This window comes from Scyliorhinus torazame, chromosome 14 (assembly GCF_047496885.1).
Source record: "Scyliorhinus torazame isolate Kashiwa2021f chromosome 14, sScyTor2.1, whole genome shotgun sequence".
Taxonomy (NCBI): domain Eukaryota; kingdom Metazoa; phylum Chordata; class Chondrichthyes; order Carcharhiniformes; family Scyliorhinidae; genus Scyliorhinus; species Scyliorhinus torazame.
In genome coordinates this window covers 56,784,866-56,810,724 of record NC_092720.1, presented here as the reverse complement: position 1 = coordinate 56,810,724, position 25,859 = coordinate 56,784,866, and the positions used below count along the sequence as shown (strand labels likewise).

Below are 25,859 nucleotides of genomic sequence, written 5' to 3'. Positions count from 1 at the left end.
GTCGATGCAAGAGTATACCTTGTGGACATGTGAAAAAAAGGAAAACTCCTTCGTCCTCGGCCGTGGAAACCTCCATGGATCTACTCCCCCCATCTGTTCCATAAAACCCTTCAATTCCTTTGCCGCAGCCGGCCTCCTCCCTGTCCTGGATTTTGACCGGTCCAATTCCGGATCAATGACTGTGTAGAAGTCCCCTGCCACGTCCGCCTTCAGTTCCCTGAAATGCATGAACACGCGAGCCCTCTTGATCAGCCCATTGAGTCCTCTCACGTTCCATGTGATCAGCCTGGACGGGGGGCTTCCAAACCCCCCCCCCCTCCCTGCTGACTAGCCATCACCCTTTTTAGGCCAGCCTCGAGCTCGCGCCCTCCGCTTCCTCGAGTCCCCACTCGGGCTGTCGTCGTTCCCGACCTACCATTTGTCCCCTAATAACAGTTCCTCCCCTGTCAGCAAAGCAGCTCCCCCCCTCCCTCCGCCCCAGCAACAACACTAGAAACCCAATCCCCCAAGTCAAGCTCCAGCTTAACACCTGCTCATCCCCCACTGCGCTTCCGAGAGTCAGCTGACCCATGCTGACTCGATAGCTCCCGCCCCGGCACCAAGTAGTCTGTCTCCCTATTGTATTCTCCTCTCTCCCCCCCGACATGAATAAACATTTTAAAAGCATCACATTCCCCAGTAAACAAACAACAGAAAAAAAAGTGAAGAAATAGTCACTTTAGAAAAATAGTCACCCAAAAAGCAGAACTAAATTCAAAGCCCATCCCCCCTCTAGCAAGGTCCCTGCAAGACAGATCAATCTTTAACCATCCACACAGCCCATTATTTCACATAGAGCTACTTACATTTATACAATCCAGCACCACAAATCGCTGCCACAGTACTTCTCCAAGGCGTAAGTGTCTTTTCATTCACCTCCAGTTTCATTTCTTTAATAAAGGTCCATACTTCATCTGGCGTTTCAAAGTAGAGGTCCCGTTCCTCATGTATGACACACAGACGGGCTGGGTACGGCATCCCGAACTTCACCCCCTTCTTAAAGAGAGTCGTTTTAGCCCGATTGAACCCAGCTCACCTCTTGGCCAAATCCACTCCCAGGTCCTGATAGATGACAACTCACAGTTCTCCCACTTGCTGCTCCATTCTTTCTTGGCCCACCGCAAAACGTGTTCTTTGTCCATGAAACGGTGAAAACGTACCACCATGGCCCTCGGCGGCTCATTCGCTCTGGGCTCCCTTGTGAGGGCTCTGTGCACTCTGTCCAATTCCAGGGGCCGAGGGAACGCCCCAGCCCCCATCAACATCTCCAACATGTCCGTCACATAGGCCCTCGCATCCGATCCCTCACTTTCTTCAGCAAAAATGATTTGCTAATCATTTACCTACTAATGATTAGGACATTAATCAAAACCTTAAATGTTTCGATTGTTCCCGGGGATCGCTCATTACTATGTAGATGGCTGCTTGTATCGATGCTATCTGGGTTTTTGCAGAGTCTAATACACAGTAACTTGCGCCTGTGTTGGCTGAATTTCCCTTCAGCCTTTGCGGTACTCCATTTTAAGTCGGGAAGTGGCCAACTCAGGTGGCTACAATTTAGGGAAGTCAACAAGGGTAATGCCATTGAATGTCAAGGGGAGATGGTTGGATCCTCTCTTGTTGGAGATGTTCATTATATGGCATGAATGTAACTTGCCACTTGTCAGCCCAAGCCTAAATGTTATCCTGGTCTTGATGAACTTGAACATAAATTTGAGAGATGCAATACGCAGTTTTAACAAGGATATATTCATGCTTGCTAAATATGGGGATGGGGTTTAGTGCGGGGTATCTGGGTTTCAGAGGCTGGAGGAGAGGGTAAAGGGGTCCTTGTGGAGGAATGTCTCCGCTGGGCACAAGGGCCCCCCAATTGTGGTCTCCAGCCATGCTCAACAGCCAGACATGGCGTGAGATTCTCCGGCCGTGTACACCCAGTGACTGGAGAATCCCGCCCGAGGTCAATGGGTTTTTCCATTGTCGGCGTCTCATCCATGGCGTTCCTGAGGTGGGCGGGGTGGAAGAATCCAGCCCGTGAATGATAATATTTTTTGAGGGTAGGAAACACCTTAATAACTGTATATCGCACCAATATTTTCTATCTTGTACAACCCCATCATGGTGACTATTATAAATGGCGTGTAATTTGCAGTTATGTATATCAAATATCAATGCCGACATGGAACATCAAGATATTATGTATCTAAGAACAATAGAGAGTTCTGAAGAGAATTAGAAATAATTAATTATGCATGAGTGCAACTTACAATGTAGACTTCACAAAACATCTAATCTTAGTTCAGGTTATTGCATGTATTTAGCTGCTTCCTGTACTCCTCGCAAGAACAATTGCACAAGCTGCCTGTCATCCTCAGCATCCCTTCCCCAGGTTATCTCTGATATATTCTGTTAATTTCCCAACGTTCATTTACACAAGATAAAGAGATTTCAAGAGCTTGCAGTTTATGCTACTGATACTTGATTGACACCTCATAGGGCTGTAGTAAAATAAATGTTTATAAATGAATTACTTTCTAAACAAAAGTTTTAGCGCACATGCTATTGTTACTATCAGATTCAGGTGTTCTGTATAGAGCGTATACTGAGTGAATTGGCATGTAAGTAACATATGTTAGCATGGAGGGTATGAAGGGCTATGTGGTGTGGGTGGGGAGACATAGTTTGTCAAGGGGGCATGTGATGGTGTATGATCATGGTTGCAATGCTTGAGCAATATTGAGGTACTACTTCAATGTGTGACAAGAGACATTCAAGATTGTTAAAACAACAGGAAAAGACAGAGAATATGTGACAATGCCATGCCACTTAATCACCTCAGTTGATTGTGAGAATTAGGTCTATAATCTAGATTTCTATGCAATGTATAGAATTAATCTCTGTTGCAGTAAACATAATTCATTGCCAACCGCCAAAATCACATTGCCATTTTTTTCATACTCAAGATAAGTGGTTAATAAGGCCTACAGGATCCTAGGCTTTATAAATACAGCCTATATAAATAAAGGTGTTGAGTACAAAAGCGAGGAAGTTATTGTGAAACTTTATGAAACACTGGTTCGACCTCATTTGGAGTATTGGTCCAATTGAGAAGGATGAGAAGGCACTGGAGAGGGTGACAAAATAATTTACAGCAACAGATTTCAGTTGCACAGATAATTTGGACAAGTTGGGTCCGTTCTCCCTGTAGAAGAATAGGTTGCAAAGAGATTTGATAGATGTGTTCAAAATTATGAGAGGTCTGGCCAGAGTAGACAGAGAAAATCTGTTCCCATTGGTGGAAGAGTTGCGAATCAATGGACATTTATTTGAAGTGAAAGGTATAACGAGGAATCACCTTTTTATGCAGCAAGTGATTAACATCTGGAATGCACTGCCTGGAAATTGTGGTGGAGGCAGAGAATTGGATAATTATCTGAAGAAGAAAAAATTGCAGGTCTACAGAAAAAGGGCAGGGGAGATGGAACTAACTGAGTTGCTTTTCCAGAGAGCCAACAGGGATATGACGGTTATGCAGTAACTCTATTATAGCCTGGATTTTATAGGGCATGGTTCCACCACGCTCTCCCCTCCTCCCCACCCCCACCACCATCCTCCCAGCTGAAAGGTCAGTTGGGTGGTAACCCATGAAAAGGTGGGCTGCCCTGCAGCCATTTTAAATTCTGTGGTGTTATTAATTGAATATTGGCAGGAATTCCATCCCGTCTGGGACTTAGAGAACTGCTAGCAAATTGGATTGGCCCCAGATGTGTAGCTCCAGCAGCGCCAGGTTCGAGTGGTGGGTGGGTTGTGCATCCCTTCCCCCAGGTTATCTCTGATATATTCTGTTAATTTCCCAACGTTCATTTACACAAGATAAAGAGATTTCAAGTGCTTGCAGTTGAAAATGAAATGAAAATCGCTTATTGTCACAAGTAGGCTTCAATGAAGTTACTGTGAAAAGCCCCTAGTCGCCACATTCCGGCGCCTGTTCGGGGAGGCTGGTACGGGAATTGAACCATGCTGCTGGCCTGCCTCGGTCTGCTTTAAAAGCCAGCGATTTAGCCCAATGTGCTAAACCAGCCCCTTGGTTTATGCTACTGATACTTGAGGGTCCAACTGCTACATGCGAACCCCCGATAAGCCTACGTCGTACACCCCGACGGCAGGCAAGACACGGTTTCCCTCCGGGATCGGGCACCCGCTGGTTCCCCCACTGGCGCACCCCCCTCTCGCGGTTTCCCTACGGGACCTGGCACCCACTGGTTCCCCCACTGATGCCCCCCCCGGATCCCCACTCCATCGGTAGACACGGACTGTGCCCCCCCCCCCCAGCGACCCCCCTCCACACTCCCCGCCGGCGCCGGCACCGCTACCTCCAGCCCCAGCTATTCCCCCAGCTATTCCCCCTGCCCCCGACCCCCTACCCCGACCCGGACGAAAGCTCTGACCACTGTGCTCCCGGATGTACCCTCGCCAAAGACATCCGTGCGCGCCGCACTACCGCCCGAGCTGAGAAGGTCGACGAGGACGATCAGGCCACCGAAATGAATAGACATGTAATTCCACTTCATCCCCAACAGACTTTGTGTTTTTTTTAAACATGGGGTGAATGTGATGAATGGTTACTGTACCCTTAACACCATGTAGGTGATGCCCCTTTAAGACCAGGTTTGGAACCCTGGGGGACTCCGCCTCTGGCTCTGCCCACCAGGGAGCCGTATATAAGGTGACGCCCTGTAGGCGGCACTCAGTAAGCACACGTCTCTGTAGCTGGCTAGTTCTCTGCTTATTAAAGCCTTCATTTACCATTCCACACTCTCGTGTTGTTATTGAGGGTACTACAATGAGCCTTCAAACGTGCTGGTGGGGGATTGCAAAATCTAGCACAATGAATGAGATTCGAAACACTATAGAGTTCAGCTATATACTATGGTTTCAGATAAAATTTATTTTAAATTGGAATATGTGCCTTCTGCAAATGCTGATTTTGCTGCGATCAAATCAACTTCCTTTTATTTACAGTCTGTAGTATTTGTTAAATATGCTCCAGTGCAATTGCATAGAGAGACTGCTGATGACAATATATTTAGTGCCGACAGAATTAGGGAAGCTTTGTTTGCATACAACACTGGATTTACTGCCAGTCAGTCATTACGCATACATCAGCATCCTTTGATTTGGTTTTTTTATTTTTTATTTGATGTTACAAATTCCTTTTTAATTTCTGAGGTATCGAGTTGTACCTTTTGGGAGGATACAGACAACTTTGGCAATATTCTCTCCAACGACAACCTAACTACCAAAAAAACCTGGGTGCTAAAAATATCTCAATCTAAGCAGCAAAATAATCAGTAACACAAAAATATACCTAGCTCCAAATTTTATCAATTATTCTGAGACTGGCGATAACTTATAGTGCATTTCGTAAGTGTAAATGCCACCCTCAGAAGCTCTTGCTGAATGTAGCTGAGAGTTCCATTTTATTGTATCTGTTACAAAGTGATGCGTGTTAGCATTAATACAGTTATCTGTGATTCTTATGGGTTTGGGATATGTGCTGGCATCAGCTATATAACATCAGCAGGGAGCCACGCAGATTTTGGGCTGACGTGAGGTCAACATTCAATGGGAAACTTATTGGCCCATAATTCCACAAAGGGAGTTGCGCCAGGTCTGTGCCGATGAATCATGAATGAAAATGAAATGAAATGAAATGAATGAAATGAAATGAAATGAATCATGAAATGCACCTGCTAAAGCTCCACCAAATAAAATCCACCAAAGTTTCATGCATTAGTTCATTCGCATATCAGATGGACGATCCATGAGCACAGATCTCCGTTTAAAATTAGATTCAGGTGACTTCCGGGTGCGGCGATGACCAGCTGAGTCGCACGTTTCGGCAGCTCCCAGTGAAACGGACTTTTGGGCTCTTGATAGGAGCCCCAACGGCAATTTTGACGGCTAAAAACACTGTGCGGTAAACCAGAAGGGAATCCCCCCTGGATACGGATGAAAAAAGGAGGAGAAAGTGGCCGGATTGCAGTGGATCCTTTAGAACAGCGGCAAGGAAGGCAAGCAAAAACCAAGATGGCGTCGGAAGATGGCAGTTTAACATGGGGCCCTGAACAACAAGAGTTCTTGAAATGCTGTGTGGAAGAGCTCAAAAAGGAAATGAAGAAAGAGCTGTTGGCCCCAATACTACAGGCGATCGAAGGGCTAAAGGAGGAACAAAAGACCCAGGAGCGGGAGCTTCGGGTCGTGAAGGCAAAGGCAGCCGAGAATGAGGACGACATACAGGGCCTGGTGGTGAAGACGGAGATGCATGAGGCACATCAGAAACGATGTGTGGAAAGGTTGGAGGCACTGGAGAACAACGCAAGGAGGAACAACCTGAGGATTCTTGGTCTTCCTGAAGGTGCGGAGGGAGCGGACGTCGGGGCATATGTGAGCACGATGCTGCACTCGTTAATGGGAGCGGAGGCCCCGGCGGGTCCGTTAGAGGTGGAGGGAGCATACCGAGTGATGGCGCGAGGACCGAGAGCAGGAGAAATTCCCAGAGCCATAGTGGTGAGATTCCTCCGTTTTAAGGATAGAGAAATGGTCCTTAGATGGGCAAAGAAAACTCGGAGCAGTAAATGGGAGAACGCGGTGATCCGCGTTTATCAAGACTGGAGTGCGGAGGTGGCGAGAAGGAGGGCGAGCTTTAATCGGGCCAAGGCGGTGCTTCATAAAAAGAAGATAAAATTTGGAATGCTGCAACCGGCAAGACTGTGGGTCACATATCGAGGGAGGCACCACTACTTTGAGACGGCGGATGAAGCGTGGACTTTTATTGTGGAGGAAAAACTGGAATGAGCGGGTTATTAAAAAGAACGTTTGAACAAAGTGGTAGGGCGAATGTGGGGGGCGAAGAGGGGGGTTAAAAAGGGGGGAAAGAGGAGTTTTATGTACTAATCCTGCGATGTGGTAACTTTTCTCTCTTCCACAGGTGGTGATGGGGGGAGGAGGGGAGGTGGAGGAGATGGGGCGTTGGCCATTGGGGGCGGGGCCAAGGGAGAAGCGCGGGCTTGGTTCCCGCGCTATGATAATCATGGCGGGAATAGAGAAGCAGGAAGGAGAGGGCGTCGCACGGTGCGAGCCGAGGTCACGGGGGGAAGCCGAGGTCGGCCAGAGTTTGCTGACTTCTGGGAGCAACATGGGGGGAGTAATTACGCTAGCGGGGGATCTAGCGGGGGGGGTGGGAGGGGGAAATTACTGGGTTGCTGCTGCTGGGGAGAGGGGGGAGCTGGTATGGAAGGGGATGGGCGGGGGGGCACCGCCTGGGGGGGACACAGCTGCGTGGGAACCGGGTGAGGAGCTGGAAAAAGGGGATGGGTAATCGACAAGGGTGGCGGGTAGGAAGCCCCCCAACCCGGCTGATCACGTGGAACGTGAGAGGGCTGAACGGGCCGATAAAGAGAGCACGGGTACTCGCACACCTTAAGAAACTTAAGGCAGATGTGGTTATGTTACAGGAAACGCACCTGAAACTGATAGACCAGGTTAGGCTACGCAAAGGATGGGTGGGGCAGGTGTTCCATTCGGGGCTAGATGCGAAAAACAGGGGGGTGGCTATATTAGTGGGGAAGCGGGTAATGTTCGAGGCAAAGACTATAGTGGCGGATAACGGGGGCAGATACGTGATGGTGATTGGCAAACTACAGGGGGAGACGGTGGTTTTAGTAAACGTATATGCCCCGAACTGGGATGATGCCAATTTTATGAGGCGGATGCTAGGACGCATTCCGGACCTAGAGATGGGAAAGCTGATAATGGGGGGAGATTTTAATACGGTGTTGGAACCAGGGCTGGATAGGTCGAAGTCCAGGACTGGAAGGAGGCCGGCAGCAGCCAAGGTACTTAAAGATTTTATGGAGCAGATGGGAGGTGTAGACCCGTGGAGATTTAGCAGACCTAGGAGTAAGGAGTTCTCGTTTTTCTCCTATGTCCATAAAGTCTACTCGCGAATAGACTTTTTTGTGCTGGGAAGGGCGTTGATCCCGAAGGTGAGGGGAACGGAGTATACGGCTATAGCCATTTCGGATCACGCTCCACACTGGGTAGACTTGGAGATAGGGGAGGAAACAGGAGGGCGCCCACCCTGGAGAATGGACATGGGACTAATGGCAGATGAGGGGGTGTGTCTAAGGGTGAGGGGGTGCATTGAAAAGTACTTGGAACTCAATGATAATGGGGAGGTCCAGGTGGGAGTGGTCTGGGAGGCGTTGAAGACGGTGGTTAGAGGGGAGCTGATATCAATAAGGGCACATGAAGGGAAGCAGGAGAGTAAGGAACAGGAGCGGTTGCTGCAAGAACTTTTGAGGGTGGACAGACAATATGCGGAAGCACCGGAGGAGGGACTGTACAGGGAAAGGCAAAGGCTACATGTAGAATTTGACTTGCTGACTACGGGCACTGCAGAGGCACAATGGAGGAAGGCACAGGGTGTACAGTACGAATATGGGGAGAAGGCGAGCAGGTTGCTGGCACACCAATTGAGGAAAAGGGGAGCAGCGAGGGAAATAGGGGGAGTGAGGGATGAGGAAGGAGAGATGGAGCGGGGAGCGGAGAGAGTGAATGGAGTGTTCAAGACATTTTATTAAAAATTATATGAAGCTCAACCCCCGGATGGGAGGGAGAGAATGATGGGCTTCTTGGATCGGCTGGAATTTCCCAAGGTGGAAGAGCAGGAAAGGGTGGGACTGGGAGCACAGATCGAGGTAGAAGAAGTGGTGAAAGGAATTAGGAGCATGCAGGCGGGAAAGGCCCCGGGACCGGATGGATTCCCAGTCGAATTCTATAGAAAATATGTGGACTTGCTCGCCCCGGTATTGACGAGGACCTTTAATGAGGCAAAGGAAAGGGGACAACTGCCCCCGACTCTGTCTGAAGCAACGATATCGCTTCTCTTAAAGAAGGAAAAGGACCCGCTACAATGCGGGTCCTATAGACCTATTTCCCTCCTAAATGTAGATGCCAAGATCCTGGCCAAGGTAATGGCAATGAGAATAGAGGAATGTGTCCCGGCGGTGGTCCACGAGGACCAAACTGGGTTTGTGAAGGGGAGACAGCTGAACACGAATATACGGAGGCTGTTAGGGGTAATGATGATGGCCCCACCAGAGGGGGAAACGGAGATAGTAGTGGCGATGGATGCCGAGAAAGCATTTGATAGAGTGGAGTGGGATTATTTGTGGGAGGTGTTGAGGAGATTTGGTTTTGGAGAGGGGTATGTTAGATGGGTGCAGCTGTTGTATAGGGCCCCGATGGCGAGCGTGGTCACGAATGGACGGGGATCTGCATATTTCCGGCTCCACAGAGGGACAAGGCAGGGATGCCCTCTGTCCCCAATATTGTTTGCACTGGCGATTGAGCCCCTGGCGATAGCGTTGAGGGGTTCCAAGAAGTGGAGGGGAGTACTTAGAGGTGGAGAAGAACACCGGGTATCTTTGTATGCGGACGATTTGCTACTATACGTGGCAGACCCGGCGGAGGGGATGCCAGAAATAATGCGGATACTTGGGGAGTTTGGGGATTTTTCAGGGTATAAATTGAACATGGGGAAAAGTGAGTTGTTTGTGGTGCATCCAGGGGAGCAGAGTAGAGAAATAGAGGACCTACCGTTGAGGAAGGTAACAAGGGACTTTCGTTACCTGGGGATCCAGATAGCCAAGAATTGGGGCACATTGCATAGGTTAAATTTAACGCGGTTGGTGGAACAAATGGAGGAGGATTTCAAGAGATGGGATATGGTATCCCTGTCACTGGCAGGGAGGGTGCAGGCGGTTAAGATGGTGGTCCTCCCGAGATTCCTCTTTGTGTTTCAGTGCCTCCCGGTGGTGATCACGAAGGCTTTTTTTAAAAGGATTGAAAAGAGCATCATGGGTTTTGTGTGGGCCGGGAAGACCCCGAGAGTGAGGAAGGGATTCTTACAGCGTAGCAGGGATAGGGGGGGCTGGCACTACCGAGCCTAAGTGAGTATTATTGGGCCGCTAATATTTCAATGGTGAGTAAGTGGATGGGAGAGGAGGAGGGAGCGGCGTGGAAGAGATTAGAGAGGGCGTCCTGTAGGGGGACTAGCCTACAGGCTATGGTGACAGCCCCATTGCCGTTCTCACCGAGGAACTACACCACAAGCCCGGTGGTGGTGGCTACACTGAAGATTTGGGGACAGTGGAGACGGCATAGGGGAAAGACTGGAGCCTTGGGGGGGTCCCCGATAAGAAACAACCATAGGTTTGCCCCGGGGGGAATGGATGGGGGATATGGAATGTGGCAAAGAGCAGGAATAACGCAACTGAAAGATCTGTTTGTGGATGGGAAGTTCGCGAGTCTGGGAGCGCTGACCGAGAAATATGGGTTGCCCCAAGGGAATGCATTCAGGTATATGCAACTGAGGGCTTTTGCGAGGCAACAGGTGAGGGAATTCCCGCAGCTCCCGACACAAGAGGTGCAGGACAGAGTGATCTCAAAGACATGGGTGGGGGATGGTAAGGTGTCAGATATATATAGGGAAATGAGGGACGAAGGGGAGACTATGGTAGATGAACTAAAAGGGAAATGGGAAGAAGAGCTGGGGGAGGAGATCGAGGAGGGGCTGTGGGCAGATGCCCTAAGCAGGGTAAACTCGTCGTCCTCGTGTGCCAGGTTAAGCCTGATTCAGTTTAAGGTATTACACAGGGCGCATATGACTGGAGCACGGCTCAGTAAATTTTTTGGGGTGGAGGATAGGTGTGCGAGGTGCTCGAGAAGCCCAGCGAATCATACCCATATGTTTTGGTCATGCCCGGCACTACAGGGGTTTTGGATGGGGGTGACAAAGGTGCTTTCAAAAGTAGTGGGGGTCCGGGTCGAACCAAGCTGGGGGTTGGCTATATTTGGGGTTGCACAAGAGCCGGGAGTGCAGGAGGCAAGAGAGGCCAATGTTTTGGCCTTTGTGTCCCTAGTAGCCCGGCGCAGGATATTGTTAATGTGGAAAGAAGCCAAGCCCCCGGGGGTGGAGACCTGGATAAATGACATGGCAGGGTTTATAAAGCTAGAGCGGATTAAGTTCGTTCTAAGGGGGTCGGCTCAAGGGTTCACCAGGCGGTGGCAACCGTTCGTCGAATACCTCGCAGAAAGATAGATGGAATGGAAAAAAGAAGGCAGCAGCAGCAGCCCAGGATTCGGGGGGGGGGGGGGAGGAGGAACCAGAAGGACTCTCAGGGTTGTTAATATATACTGTATAATATGTATAGGTCGTTGCTACAGATAATTATATATTGGACTGTTAAATTATATTTTTGGAGACTGTTACTTGTGATAAGGCAGTTGCCAATTAGGGTTAGTTTTCATTTTTGTTATTTATTATTTATTCTTTTTTGTTTTTGTTTATAAAATAGGTCATTGTTATTTGTGTTGTTATAATATTGTGTAAAGGATGCACAATGTACTGTGTTAGTTGACCAAAAATTTTCAATAAAATATTTATTTTTAAAAAAAATTAGATTCAATTGCATGCGTGGTTTAGAAATTGTAACAGAGCCTTTAAAAAGACATATGTCAAAAGATTGCGGTGGCAGGCTGGGGCTGCAACAGAAAGTAGAAAAATATTTGTATCACCCTGCTCATTATTAGTTAGCCACACTGGAGGGTTCAGGTGCCTTTTTATCCCAGTTTTCCAAACTGTTTCCCACCATAGGATTTGGCACAATCGGCCAATTGAGGAACAGGAGAATGGAGTGGAACATAGCACTTTACAGGGTAAGATTAGGCAAAGGTGAGACAGACTGGTGAGCGTTCATCAGAGGAAACCCCAGACAAATGTGCCGTGTGTCATGTGGAGGAACGTGACACTGATAGTGTATCAACTCTCCCACCCCCCCAGAACTGCAAATCAGTGAATAAAAGATTCATTAATCTGATAAGGAAAGGCAAAATAGAATGATGACTATTGACCTGAACACCAACACAGTCGTCACTTTCTAATGTGAAAAGCTCCGCAGCTAACCCGTCACTCTGCACTTTGGTTAAAAAGGTCCTTCCAGAATGTGTCATCTTCTCTCCAAACATGAATTACGTCCAGGTAGAACTAAAACTAAGTTCTCCATTTGAATGTGATACCGGTCAATCACATACATCAGTTGTTCACCTTGTAGATGGATCTCAATTGTTAGTTTTTAGTTAATTCACTCAGTTTTATTGAAGGAGTAAATTTGCCCTAACTGGCCTTGAGAGACAGAACACCACACCTAACATTCCTGACATTAAAGAGGCCTTGGTGCCAATGGGGAAGCACTCTGCTTGTTGTAAAGTGGGTCTGGGGGCATGGTGTTTGGTGACAGATTAATGAATACACATCTACGCATTCACTGTAGTATCCTTGTAAAGCAATTCATAATCACTCCATTCCCAGGATATTTAAGGCAGCAATTCCTACCCATTGTGTCCAAGTGCAAATGCAGCAAGACCTGGACAATGGTCCAGGGTTGAGCTGACAAGTGGCAAGTAATATTTGTGCCACACAAGTGCCAGGCAATGACCAGCTCCAATAAGAGAGAATCAAGCCATCGCCCCTTGGCATTCAATGGCATTACCATTACTGAATACCCCACAATCAACATCCTGGGGGTTAACATTGACCAGAAACGGAACTGGAATAACCATATTAATACTGTGGCTCTAAGAGCAGCTCAGAAGCTAAGCTTCCTGTGGTGAGTAATTCAACTCCTGACTCTCCAAAGCCTGTCCACCATCTACAGGACCCAAGCCTGGGGTGAAAGGGAATACTCTCCACTTACCTGGATTAGTGCAGCTCCAACAACACTCAAGAAGCTCGACACCATCCAGGACAAAGCAGCCCACTTGATTGGCACCCCTTCCACAAACATTCATTCCCTCCACCACCAATGCACAGTAGCGACAGTGTGTCCCATCTACAAGATGCACTGCAGGAACTCACCAAGATTTCTTAGGCAGGATCTTCCAAACCCACAATGATGACCATCTAGAAAGACAAGGGCAGTAGATACATCAGGACACCACCACCTGGAAGTTCCCTCCAAGTCACTCACCATCCTGCCTTGGAAATATATCACTGTTTCTTAATTTCGCTGGGTCAAGATCCTGGAACTCCCTTTCTAATAGCACAGTGAGTGCACCTACATACACTGCAGTGGTCCAAGAAGGCAGCTCACCGCCAACTTCCCAAGGGCAATTAGGGATAGGCAAAAAATGCTGGCCTAGCCAGCAAAACCCACATCCCGTCAAAATTCATTTATTAAAAATTCTTAGCTTATACCTTTGATCTCTGAGGTCCACAACAAGATCACAGAGCAAGGGAGGGTGGAGAATGGGAAGCTCTGGATGATACAGAGGATGTTGAGGAGGAGGAGGAGTTGTAGAGACAGAACTTTTCCTAGTGGATTATAAGGATTACAAAATTGAGAAGGATGGTGAAGGAGGAAAGAAAGTCAAAGTGAAATCCCTGTTCCTGCACTTACATCCTGTTCCCAGGTGCTGTGTCACATGACCCTTGATTTGACTGTTGCATCTCATCTATACCCCCAGATACCTGCTTAGATCATTTTACCTGTTCATGTGAATGCTGGTGATTCAGAGTGCATGCTGGTGCTAGAGGACTTACAAATGTGTCAGTTTCCCAATGGAGGCTGAAGATGGTTTCAAAGTGGTGGGTCCCAGAATTCATGGTACCTATTGAACAGGAGGATATTCAAGGAGCATGAGAATTATATGCATCCATTGACGTCAGACTCTCAGCTTGTGTAACAGCTGACAGCCGTGTGGCTTTTGTATCTGCAGTATTCATAGTCGGTGGTAGAGCTCTCTCTTTGTTGCCGATATCAGTGGAATAGACACTTTACGTACTTGGAATCTGCAAGAGACCTACACCTAAAAGCACCTGAGGACCAATAGGTGTTTCCAGCCCCGTTGAAATGCAGCTCTGTTGGCAATAGAAGATAGAACAAACAGTACCCTGCATCTTGGCTTCCTTGCTCTGGTAACCAGGATGCATTTTGGTGTCTCAGGTCTTTCCAAATCTTAATAGCTGGCATCAGACCAGCTGGCCTGCTAATCAGTGGAGCCGGAGATCCAAACCTCAGTGGAATAATGGAGGGCTTGATTGATACTGACACCTGTCAGGTCAGTGGCACCAGGCCCCTGGACTGCCTCCTGTGCATGGTACCAGTGGTACATAAGAGGTGATACCTGACTGCCAGTGAACAAACGCCAGGGGTGCATTTAGATATCTCTTGGGGAAGTGAAAACTGAAAAATGAGGAAGTCTGCCACAGTCCCATAGCTCTTTTGTAGCACAAAAGCAGCCAACCAGCTATTACAATACCATTCCCTAATTAGCACACTGGGCTAATTCGCTGGTTTTGAAAGCAGACCAAGGCAGGCCAGCAGCACGGTTCAATTCCCATACCAGCCTCCCCGAACAGGCGCCGGAATGTGGCGACTAGGGGCTTTTCACAGTAACTTCATTTGAAGCCTACTTGTGACAATAAGCGATTTGCATTTCATTTCATTGTATCCAGGGGAAACACTGGAATAGGAAAAAGAAAGGCAATGTAACCACCACAGCTAATTGCAGAATAGAATGCTTGAGTTCACTTTTGAGCTTGGTGCAGCCTTTATGTCATGCTTAATTATTCATGGAGAGAAAAGTCATTCATGTAAGAGAGCCCCTAGTTTATGCTGACTATTGAATCTGACAGTTATTGGTATGTAGGTGCTGGTTTGGAATGATTAGTACCTCAATGTTGGCTTGGGAGAGGATACTGCTATTGAACCACCTTCATTGCCACTGGATTTGGAGGATCTTGGTGGTTCTTGTTCAGTACCTTGAAGTTCCTTCTGTAGGGAGTCCAGGTCCCGTATGCATCCAGGAGTGCGGGAATCACTGCTGTCCAGCTAACGATGACCTCAGTCTCTGGTTTGAGATATTGGTCCTCAAACTCTATTCCTCAATGAGCTGAAGGCTGAGCTAACATTTTGGAGGTGATGATGAATTTTGTTATCTATGTCTGCTTTCGTCTGGAGGAGGCTCCCAGGGCATGGAAAAGGTTCACATTTTACACAATCTCATAATTGATCTTAGTCAACAGTGCTGTGGCAGCTGATTAGAAGAGGATCTTAGTTTTCCAGGTGTTTAGTAAAGCCCATTTTCTCACACACTTTGAATAAGGAATTGACAATGACCTGGAACTCACTTTCTGAATGAGCGCATACACAAGCGTCATCTACATACTGGAGCTCAATGACTGAAGTTGGAGTGATTTTGGTTTTGGATTGAAGAGTTTTCCATCTGTTCTGTAAATTATCTTCACGTCGGTGGGTAATTATCTGGAGATGAAGTGTAGGGAGGAAATTGAAGAAGAGAGTTGGCCCAACGATACAGACTTGTTTGACCCCAGTCTTCACTGAATTAGGGTCCGTGGTAGCTCCATTGGTGAGGATCACCGTTTGCATGTCATAGTGAAGTAGGCGGAGGACGGGAACAAATTTCTGAAGAAAACTTTCACAGTAACAGAATAAAGACTTTCGTGGGGTGCATAAACTGGCTCAGCTGGGTAGGACGTTTCATTCCTATGCCTGACACCAGACTCCTGAAGCAACTGTTCTACTGTAAACTTGGTCAAGGCAGGAGACTCCTAGAGGCCAGTGGTACGCTTTAGGGATGCTCTCAAAGCTTCTCTGAAGAGAACAAATATCCCCAACGGCTCATGGGAGTTGGGAGTTCCGGCTTGTGACAAATGAAAACGGAGAAGGTGCATTCAGTAGGCACCGGATAAATTGAAAGACTTCATCAGGAACCTACAGAGGCAAAGTTAAGGTGTTGGAAAGAGTGGCATGAAATTTCAAACAACTCATCCACCTGAACCTCCACCGCCAGCGTGCGGCAGGATATGCAGAAAACCCATTGGATTGATCAGCCATCTCAGAACCCATCAAACCAAAATGGAAACATGTCATTCTCAAACCCAGGGACAGCCTAAGAAGAAGAAGATCATGTAGGACAAAGAGGTATGAAGTTCTGTCCTGTTTTTGGACAGGTACTGAATTGAAGGGTTCGACTACTGGAGGCAGTTGACTCGAAATAGGCAATTCACTGCAAATTTGTTTCAGACTCTGCTAAATAGATGAGAAAGTATCACCGATCACTTGTACTCTGGTGCCCTTTGCAGTCCTACTGTACATCAAAACAAATAGGAACATCCTCCAAGATAAGTCCAAACCCAGGCCTTTGCATGACAAGGTTTTGCAAGCAAAGCAGTTTGCAGCATCTACAGAACTCAAACTGGAGCTTGCTACAGAGTCACTCACAAATGGTCCTGGAAACAAAAACACTCCTTTGGGACCTGGTTCTCTCACGCCACATTGGTAAAGACATGTGTCTCTTTGATGCTGCCTTTGAAGACATAGCTTAAAGTCCCAAACCAGAAACAACAGTGTGAGAAGAAACTATTAACTTCAAATAACAGTTGGCCACCAAATTAATTGTGGTTACCATGACGTGACAGACATCCAGAGGCCGCACATATTGGGCAGAATTCTCTGGCCATTCACTGACTGGGGGATTCTCTGGTCCTGCCAGCAGCACACCCCTGCCCACAGGTTTCCCAGCAGCGTGGAGTGGTTTTGATCGAAAATCCCATTGACAAGCGGCAAGAGTAGAGAATCCTGCCACCAGCGACTGGCGTGCCAAATTCACAATCCTCGCTAGCGGCGGTAGCGGGCGGACTCACAACGGACAATCCCGCCATTATCTTCTCATCTGTTCCACATCCTCAGTGTGTATCACTACAGTTGTTCTGGTAACCATCTCTGTCAAGCAGCCTTGGCATCTATTTTGCCAGGGAATCCTCCTTTACTGTGCTGATGCATTCTGCTTCTTTATCCGGCTCATACCTCATTCATTCATACCTGAAAGAGGTATGTATAGTCCCTGTTTTTCAGTCAATTAATGAGGTAAAATAATCCAAAAATAGACAATGAGAATTATGCTGGATTAAACTTTCCAAACTGACCAAAGGACTGTTTCCTTGCTTTTCTGCCACTGCTGCAATATTTGGTCAGAAAATATGGCTAAAAATGTTTAAGAGATGCCCAACTGAAAAAAAAAGTGTTTTGGTGCAAAGAAAATCTATGTGCACTTAAGGATATTTCAGTTTTCCTTCTTACCTCTTCCTCTTCCTCTTTCCTAGCTGATGTCCCTTCCAGTCATAACCTTGATCGTTCATCCCTTGCTAAAAAGCGATTTACATTGCAGGGTCTTTCCAATCGCAGACCACAGCAGAAAGGTAAAACAACTAAGTGCAACTGGTGTAACTTCAGTGTCCGTCCTACACCGCATGGCTGGTCACCTTTGCAAACAACTACCTTGTCACTATTACATTCTTTATCCATGCATAATCTGTCAGGTATATTTACTCATGTTTTATGTATAACTTGTATTGTCTAATTTTGTTATCTGATTTTCATTGTACTTCTTCTGTCAGTTATTTTGTAAAATCCCATAATGTTCTCAAATGTGAATCCTGATGTTATTGGATCACGAATCCTAAAAGTTAAATAATTGCCGGTTAATTTGTGCAGTATACAACTCATGGTATTTAATACTTTTTCACATCAAAGCCAGTAAAACAAAACTTTGCAGGAGCAACGTCACGTTAAACTTTTTTTGACTGAAGTTGATAAGTGGCCTTGATGAAACATATTCCGGGCCAGAGGTGCAAAGGAGGAAATAGCAGAGAGGCTCTAACAATTATTTTCCAATCCTCTCTGGCTACGGGCACGGTGCCAGCGGACAGGAAGATTGCTAACATTGTTCCATTGATTACAAATGGAGGAAGGAGGCAGCACGATGGCACAGTGGTTAGTGCTGTTGCCTCACGGCGCCGAGGTCCCAGGTTCGATCCCGGCTCTGGGTCACTATCCGTGTGGAGTTTGCACAATCTCCCTGTGTTTGTGTGGGTTTCGCCCCCACAACCCAAAAATGTGCAGGGTAGGTGGATTGGCCACGCTAAATTGCCCCTTAATTGGAAAAAATGAATTGGGCACTCTAAATTTATTTTTTAAAAACAAATGGAGGAAGGAATAGACCAAGTGAGTACCGGCCAATCAGTCAAACATGGGTGGTGTTGACTGAGATCCTGCTCAATCGGCTTAGACAGACACAAGAAAACACACACTGTCCACTGTAACTCTATTTTTATTTGGGTAGTACAATCTTCAAAATCAATCACACAGAATATGATTCAGACTCACAGTTGAACTCTAGGTATTGCCGGCACTATTGAAGTAGACTGCCTATGATCACTCAATGTGAATATCTTCTTCTCTGAGCTCCAAGCTCAGGGCTCCTAGTCTACGATGGTTGCTCCCTGGGGTTCCCGGGGTGTTGCTGATGATGTGTTCCAATGTCCCATCTTTTATCCAAGTTCTGCTGGCGCTGAGTCATGATACACACAGACCTGGCCTAAGTTCTATTGACTCATCAAGACTTAAACTCATTCATATAAATTTCTCATGTTTGACGAGGGTGACTTAATCAAGATCGATTGTCTGACCAGCTACTAGTCAATTATGGTGTCTGATTACCTCTTTGTTTATCATCCTTCTGTTGCAAATTGATCTTTACTGTCTCAAAGTTAGTTACATATTCATAGCATGGTCTTTTGTCCTTTTGAGTTAGCGTGATAAATAATGTAACTGGCTAATCATAAAGTTTTGTTTCGCAATAATCAGTTTCTGTTCTGACCTGAGTGGTCCGGCAGACAGTTAATATCGATTCTGGCCAGAGCCCTATTTGGTAATTCCCTTTTTGACCTAGGTCTTTTTCCCTCTGTCAGCCTATCTGTGATGACTGGAAGACTTTAGGAATATTGGATTCCAATATTGGGAAATTCAAAGGTTAAAAGCCTGGGGTAGAGTGTGTTTGACTGCAATGGACATGTTTTTTAAAAAATATTTCTGTTTTGCAGGACCTCGTGTTTTTAGCAGCCAGAAGGTGAAATTGACAAAAGAATGTGTTTTTCCATCCTAGGCTAATGGACTGTGGTTTGACTGGGGAAGTCCATGGGGAGTTACAGTGCTTTTCAATCTGCAGTGATCATTTGTTTTTCTGCTTGGGAAGATGGGTGGAGCCAGGTCATTTCTGGGTGGAGCCAGGGAATGCAGAGAGACATTTTGAAAAGCTTTAAAGAAGCAGAGTTTTTGGAGAAAGCTGCAGAGGGAGGTGTGTTTTTGGAGAAAGTTTTGGAGAGAGGAGTTGAATTCTGATCTGCCTGATGCTCAGCCCACAATTCTCCCATAGTAAGATAGATTGAGAGTTGCATGGTTCTTTTCTTTTTGTTTAATGGCAAATTGAGTCGTCGTGTTTAAGGTGTAATTGAAAGCTGTTCTTTTCAGGTGCGAAGTTAATAAGTTTAATATTGTAGTTGTAATAAAGATTTATTTTTAAAAAAATAATCCCTATTTCTTCATGCAATCTATCCTGGGGTGAATCAATCTTTCTGCACAAAACTAAAACATTCTGCACAGTAAACTAAAACATTTGGGTTTTAATCCAGTGTCATAGCCACTGTTGGGGTCTGGTCTGGGAAATGTAATACCTTTCCCAGTACCACTGTGAGGTGCAAATTATTGGAAAAAATTCTGAAGGGTAGTATTAATCATTATTTAGCAAGTCACAGATTATTCAAGCTCAGCCAGCATGGACTTGTTAAAAGGGAAGGTCAGAGTTGTCTAAGTTGATTGATTTTGGGGGGGAAGTAACAAGGTGGATTGATGAGGGTAGTGTGTTTGATGTAGTCTACGTGGATTTTAGCAAGGCTTTTGACAAGATCCCATATGGCAGACTGGTCAGGAAAGTAAAAGTCGGACTTCTGGTGGCGGCCATGAGGTGAACGGTCGCACATAAGGTGGCTCCTGCTTGGGGAATCGTTTTTTGGCCCTTTTTCCTGTTTAACGGATGCTGTTCAGGTGGAAACGTGGTGCAGTTGGAGGGTTTGGTTCCTCCTCTGGCCTGGGATGTCTGGAGGTTATAACACAGGGAACAAGCCAAGTAAGGGGTCCACATCTGACTTAATAGGCCCCCGTAAAGCAGGAGTGGAGAAAATGGTGGAGGCCTCTGTGTCGTCATTGCCCTCTCAGTAGACTACTGAGAGGCTGGTGGAATTCTTGGTGGAAGAGTTAAGGATACAGAGGCAGGTGGTCACTCAGCCCAACTGTGCAGCTCTGGACAGGATGGAACAACGGCTGGAGGTTCAAGGCTCGACGTTTTGAAAGGTGGAGGAGAGGGTCATGGACCGTGGTGACCGGATTGCCTCCTGGGAGGCAGAGGTGGTGATGTTGGCGGAGGGGCAGAAGGCATTGAAGGCTAAGGCCAGGACCTGGAGAATCACTCCAGATGTCACAATTTGATGACCGTTGGGCTGCCGGAGGGCATAAAAAGTGCAAATACCTTGGACTATGTGGCAAAGATGTACAGGAAGTTGGTGGGGGAGGGGATTTTCACAAACCCTTCCGAAGTGGACCGGGCCTACCGGTCATTGCGACAGAAGTCCAGATCTGGGCAGCCTCCACAAGCCACCTTAGTCTGACTCCAAGGTATTTGGATAAAGAAAAGATCTTGAGGTGGGCGAAGAACACTCGAGAATGCAGCTGGGAGGGCAATCCCATCAAAATGTATCAGGACGTTGGGGCAGAACTGGCAAAAAGACGTGCGGGGTTCAATAAGGCCAAGGCAGCTCTGTACAAGAGCAATCTGCGGTGTAGAGTGGTGTTCCCAGCTCACATGCGGGTCACATTCAGAGACTGGGACTATTACTTCACCGGAGAAGGCAAATTACTTTTAAAGAACCATAGATTGGGGAAGACTAAATGAAATTGTTGGTTACACCTGAGTGTTGGGGGGTTATGTTCTCTTTCTCTGTTTTTCACATGTCTGTTATTTCTTTGTCTTTTGTCCAGTTTGTTGGAAACTGTTGGATATATTGGGGGGTGAAGGAGTTGATATGGGGATGGGTTTGTAGAATTTTCTACATTAAACATGGGCTCAGATAGGGGGACTGTTTATTGATTTATTGTGTGTATGACTTGGATTTTTCCTCCAGGTGGGAGTCACCCTGCTGGCAGATATGCTAGTTATTGGGAACGAAGTGAAGGAGAGAGCCGCGCTGGTTAACGTTGGGGGCGGGAGGGGGGGGGGGGGTTGTTTCTTTTTTTGTTAATGTTATGAACTTGGGCTGGTTAGATTTTCTTTGTTTGGGATTTGAAGGAATGGGTGGGGGTTGGTGGGAGTGGGGTGAGGTGTTAATTTGGTGAGTAAGGGTGTTGGGGGAGGAGTCAGGAAGAGGGGGAGGGACAGATTGCTGGTGTTGAAGATTTCTTTTTTGATGTGCTGGTTTGAGGAGGGTGGTAGCCTCCATCTTGGGTGGGCCTGGAGTCAGTGAGAGGTGGGGCCCTGTCGGACTTCCTTGCGGGTGGGATATGGCTGACCATAGTAGAGGGAGACCCAGAGGTCCCCAATCAGGCTGGTTACATGGAATGTGAGGGGGTTAAATGTGCCAGTTATGATCGTGGGTGTTTGCCCATCTAAAGAGTTTGAAGGTGAATGTGGTTTTCTTGTGGGAGACACATCGGAGAGTTCGAGATCAGACACCGCTGAGGAAGGGGTGGGTGGGGCAAGTGTTCCATTAGAGCTTTGATGCGAGGACGAGGGGGATCATGGTGCTGATCAATAGGAGGGTGGCCTTTTCAGTGGCTAATATTTTGGTGGATTCAGGGGAGAGATATGTGAGAATGAGTGGGGTGTTGGTAGGCGCTCCGTTGACCTTGGTGAGTGTACACACGCAGAACAGGGACGATACAGACATTATCAAAAGGGTGCTGGCGGCCATCCCCGACTTTGACTCACATTAGTTAATTATGGGAGGGACTTTAATTGTGTGCTTGATTCCAGACCAGATAGGTCGTGCCCCAAGTCCATTATAACATCAGGTGTGACAAAGGAGCTGCTGGTGTTTATGGAGCCAGCAGCTCAATCACCAAAGTGAATAGTAGCGAGGAAAGTGGACACCCTGTCTTGAACCCCTATACAACCAAAAGTACCCCAAACTTAATCCATTGGCACAGATGCTCTCAGTGTGGGGTGGACCCGGGGAGATTTAGATACTGGAGGGAGAAGGGGTTTTCCTTCTTTTCACGTGGGCATCCGGTCTACCCCCATATTGATTTCTTTGTAGTTGGTAAGTCGCTATTCCCTGAGGCTGTGGGGACGGGTACTCACCGATTGTAATATCTGACCACGTTCCACACTATGGGGCAGCACGGTAGCCTTGTGGATAGCACAATTGCTTCACAGCTCCAGGGTCCCAGGTTCGATTCCAGCTTGGGTCACTGTCTGTGCGGAGTCTGCACATCCTCCCCGTGTGTGCGTGGGTTTCCTCCGGGTGCTCCGGTTTCCTCCCACAGTCCAAAGATGTGCAGGTTAGGTGGATTGGCCATGATAAATTGCCCTAGTGTCCAAAATTGCCCTTGGTGTTGGGTGGGGTTGCTGGGTTATGGGGATGGGGTGGCGGTGTTGACTTTGAGTGGGGTGCTCTTTCCGGGGGCCGGTGCAGACTCGATGGGCCGAATGGCCTCCTTCTGCACTGTAAATTCTATGATATCTATGATGTTTGGAGACGGACTGCGCTCAGCAACTCCCATGGTTATGCGGCTGTTCGCAGACAAGGGGTTTTGTGAGAGGATAGCTTCTGCTATTGGAATCTATGTGGAGTTCAATAAGAATGAGGCGTTCCCACCTTCCACGTTCTGGGAAGCAGGGACAGATTCCCTGTGGAATTTTATAAACAGTTCACAATTGTGCTGGGATCACACTTGTTGGACATGTTTCATGATTCTCTGTCCCGGGGGTGTGTTACCGGCCATTCTGGCACAGGCATCAATCTCTTTCATCTTGAAAAAGGATAAAGATCCCATGGAGTGTGGGTCATATCAGCCCATTTCTCTGTTGAATGTTGATGCAAAGATGCCGGCAAAGGTGTTAGCAAGTCGTTTGGAGGGGTGCCTGCCGGGGATAATTTTTGAGGATCAGACCGGTTTTGCTAAGGGTCAGCAATTGTCATCCAACATTAGGAGATTTCTGAATGTGGTGCTGTCGCCTTCATCAAGGATCGATCCGGAGGTACTCTACTCCATGGACCCGGAAAAAAAGTTTGACCGGGTGGAGTGGAGGTACCTTTTTGAGGTACTGGGGCAGTTTGGCATTGGGCCTAAATTCATTTAATGGGTTAGCCTTTTGTACCGGGCCCCCACTGCAAGCGTCTACCAATGGATTAAGTTCAGGGTACTTTCGGTTGTATAGGGGTACAACGCAGGGATGTCCACTTTCCCTGCTACTTTTGCTTTGGTCATTGAGCTGCTGGCCACTGCACTTAGGTCATTGGCTGGGTGGAGAGTATAGGGAGGGGAGGTAGGGAATATAGGGTGTCGGACGATTTATTGTTGTATGTCACAGATCCTCTCTCTAGTGTGAGAAAGCTAATGGAGGTGCTAAGAAACTTTGGCTCCTTCTCATGATAGAGGTTGAACATGGGAAAGAGTGAGATTTGAACCCTCTGGGGAAGGGAGCTGATCTGGAGAGGCTACCGTTTCGGCTAGCCAGAGCTAGTTTTAGGTACCTGAGAATACAGGTGGCTCATGTCTGGGCCTCGCTACATAAGTTGAACCTGGCCAATCTGGTAGAGGGGGTAAACGTGGACTTGAAGAAATGGGATGCCCTCATATTATCCTTGGTGGGAAGGACTCAGATGGTCAAGATGAACACCCTTCCAAGGTTCCTGTTTGTGTTTCAATTTCTCCCAGTCTTTCTTCCTAAATCTTTTTTTAGTGGGGTCAACAGTTAATTTTGACTTTTGTTTGGGCGGGTAAGATCCCTCGAGTTCGGAGGACGATCCTGCAGAGGGATAGACAGTCAGGGGGGTTGGCATTACCTAACTTGATGTATTATTACTGAGCAGCAAACACTGAGAAAGTGCAGAGCTGGGTTGAGAATTTGGGGATGGTTTGGGGGCAAATGGAGGAGGCTCCTTGTATGGGTTTGAGTTTGAGGGCGCGTGTTACTGCTCCTCTTTCATTCTCTCCAGCCAGGTACTCTGCGACCCCAATGGTAACAGCTTCTCTGAGAATATGGAACCAATTCATCCAGCACTTTATGTCACTACTGGCGCCAATCTGTAGGAACCATGGGCGAAATTCTCCGTTATCGGCGGAAAGTCCGCCGATCGGCGCAAAAAACGGCGCAAATCCGACTTACATCACGTCGGAAAAATGGGTCGATAGCCTCCGGCCCGAAATGGGCTAGCAGCGACGTAACGGGATCCGCGCTTGCGCAGTGGTTCACGCCGTGCAGCGTCATCCGCGCTGCACGGCGTGACGGCTCATAAGGCCGCGCTGCTCCCCCCCACCCGACCGCAACATCCGACCGCAACACCCGACTGGATGGCTGGCCGTCGCTCAGCCCCGAGGTTCGAGTCACGCGATGTGGAGGCGCTCCTGGACGCGGTGGAGCAGAGGAGGGACGCCCTGTATCCCGGGCACGGCCGCAGAGTTGCCGCACGCCACAGCCGGCGTCTGTGGAGGGAAGTGGCAGAGGCCGTCACCGCTGCGGCCCTGGCACCACGGACAGGCACCCAGTGCCACAAGAAGGTGAACGACCTCGTCAGAGCAGGCAGGGTGAGCCTCCCCCATATCCCCCCCTCCCCATATCCCCCCTCCCCCATATCCCCCCTCCCCCATATCCCCCCTCCCCCATATCCCCCCTCCCCCATATCCCCCCTCTCCCATATCCCCCATATCCCCCCTCCCCCATATCCCCCCTCCCCCATATCCCCCCTCCCCATATCCCCCTCCCCCATATCCCCCATATCCCACATATCCCACATATCCCCCCTCCCCCATATCCCCCCCTCCCCCATATCCCCCCTCCCCCATATCCCCCCTCCCCCATATCCCCCCTCTCCCATATCCCCCATATCCCCCCTCCCCCATATCCCCCCTCCCCCATATCCCCCCTCCCCATATCCCCCTCCCCCATATCCCCCATATCCCACATATCCCACATATCCCCCCTCCCCCATATCCCCCCCTCCCCCATATCCCCCCTCCCCCATATCCCCCATATCCCCCTCCCCCATATCCCCCCTCCCCCATATCCCCCTCCCCCATATCCCCAAGTGAATATAGCCCTAACCTTAACTTCTGCAATGCACGCGCAACCGATGGCGTGCATTCATATACCTGCCTAACAGTGTTGCGTTTTATCCCTGCCACCCCCCCCCCCCCCACCCATAGGAGAAGCGCGCACACAACAATAGGGAGCATGTGAGGACTGGAGGAGGCCCCGCTGATGAGAGGCCACTGACCGTACATGAGGAAAGGGCCCTGGAACTGGCTGGTGGACCTGAGGACCGGGAGGTTGCTGATGCAGAGGTCGGTGGCGTAGTAGCAAGTGAGCCACCGACAGCCCGTCCCCATATCCCCCCTCCCCTATATCCCCCTCCCCGTATCACCTGATCACTGCCTGATGTCTAACCATGCATGCTTCATTGTGTATCGCAGGACCAAACGTCCAGGCACCCATCCCCGCAGATGCAGACCGCCCGCAGGATGCCCCTCGGAGACCACAGGAGACGGAGAGACCCGGACCCTCCAGCATGCGACCCCCGCAGGATGCCCCTCGGAGACCACAGGAGACGGAGAGACCCGGAC

The 25,859-nt window shown here is 48.2% G+C and overlaps 1 protein-coding gene across 7 annotated transcripts in view; it reads left to right on the top strand.

Moving 5' to 3' along the window:
* mcf2l2 (MCF.2 cell line derived transforming sequence-like 2) overlaps window positions 1–25,859 on the top strand; it is a 650,277-nt gene that overhangs the window by 545,616 nt on the left and 78,802 nt on the right. For 4 of the 7 annotated variants that reach the window (XM_072474222.1, XM_072474227.1, XM_072474221.1 and 1 more), the window contains exon 27: window positions 17,288–17,383. The exons of the other annotated variants lie outside the window; for them this stretch is intronic. In XM_072474222.1, the coding sequence (XP_072330323.1) occupies window positions 17,288–17,383 (96 nt within the window). The remainder of the gene's footprint in view (window positions 1–17,287; window positions 17,384–25,859) is intronic. 7 annotated transcript variants of the gene reach the window in all.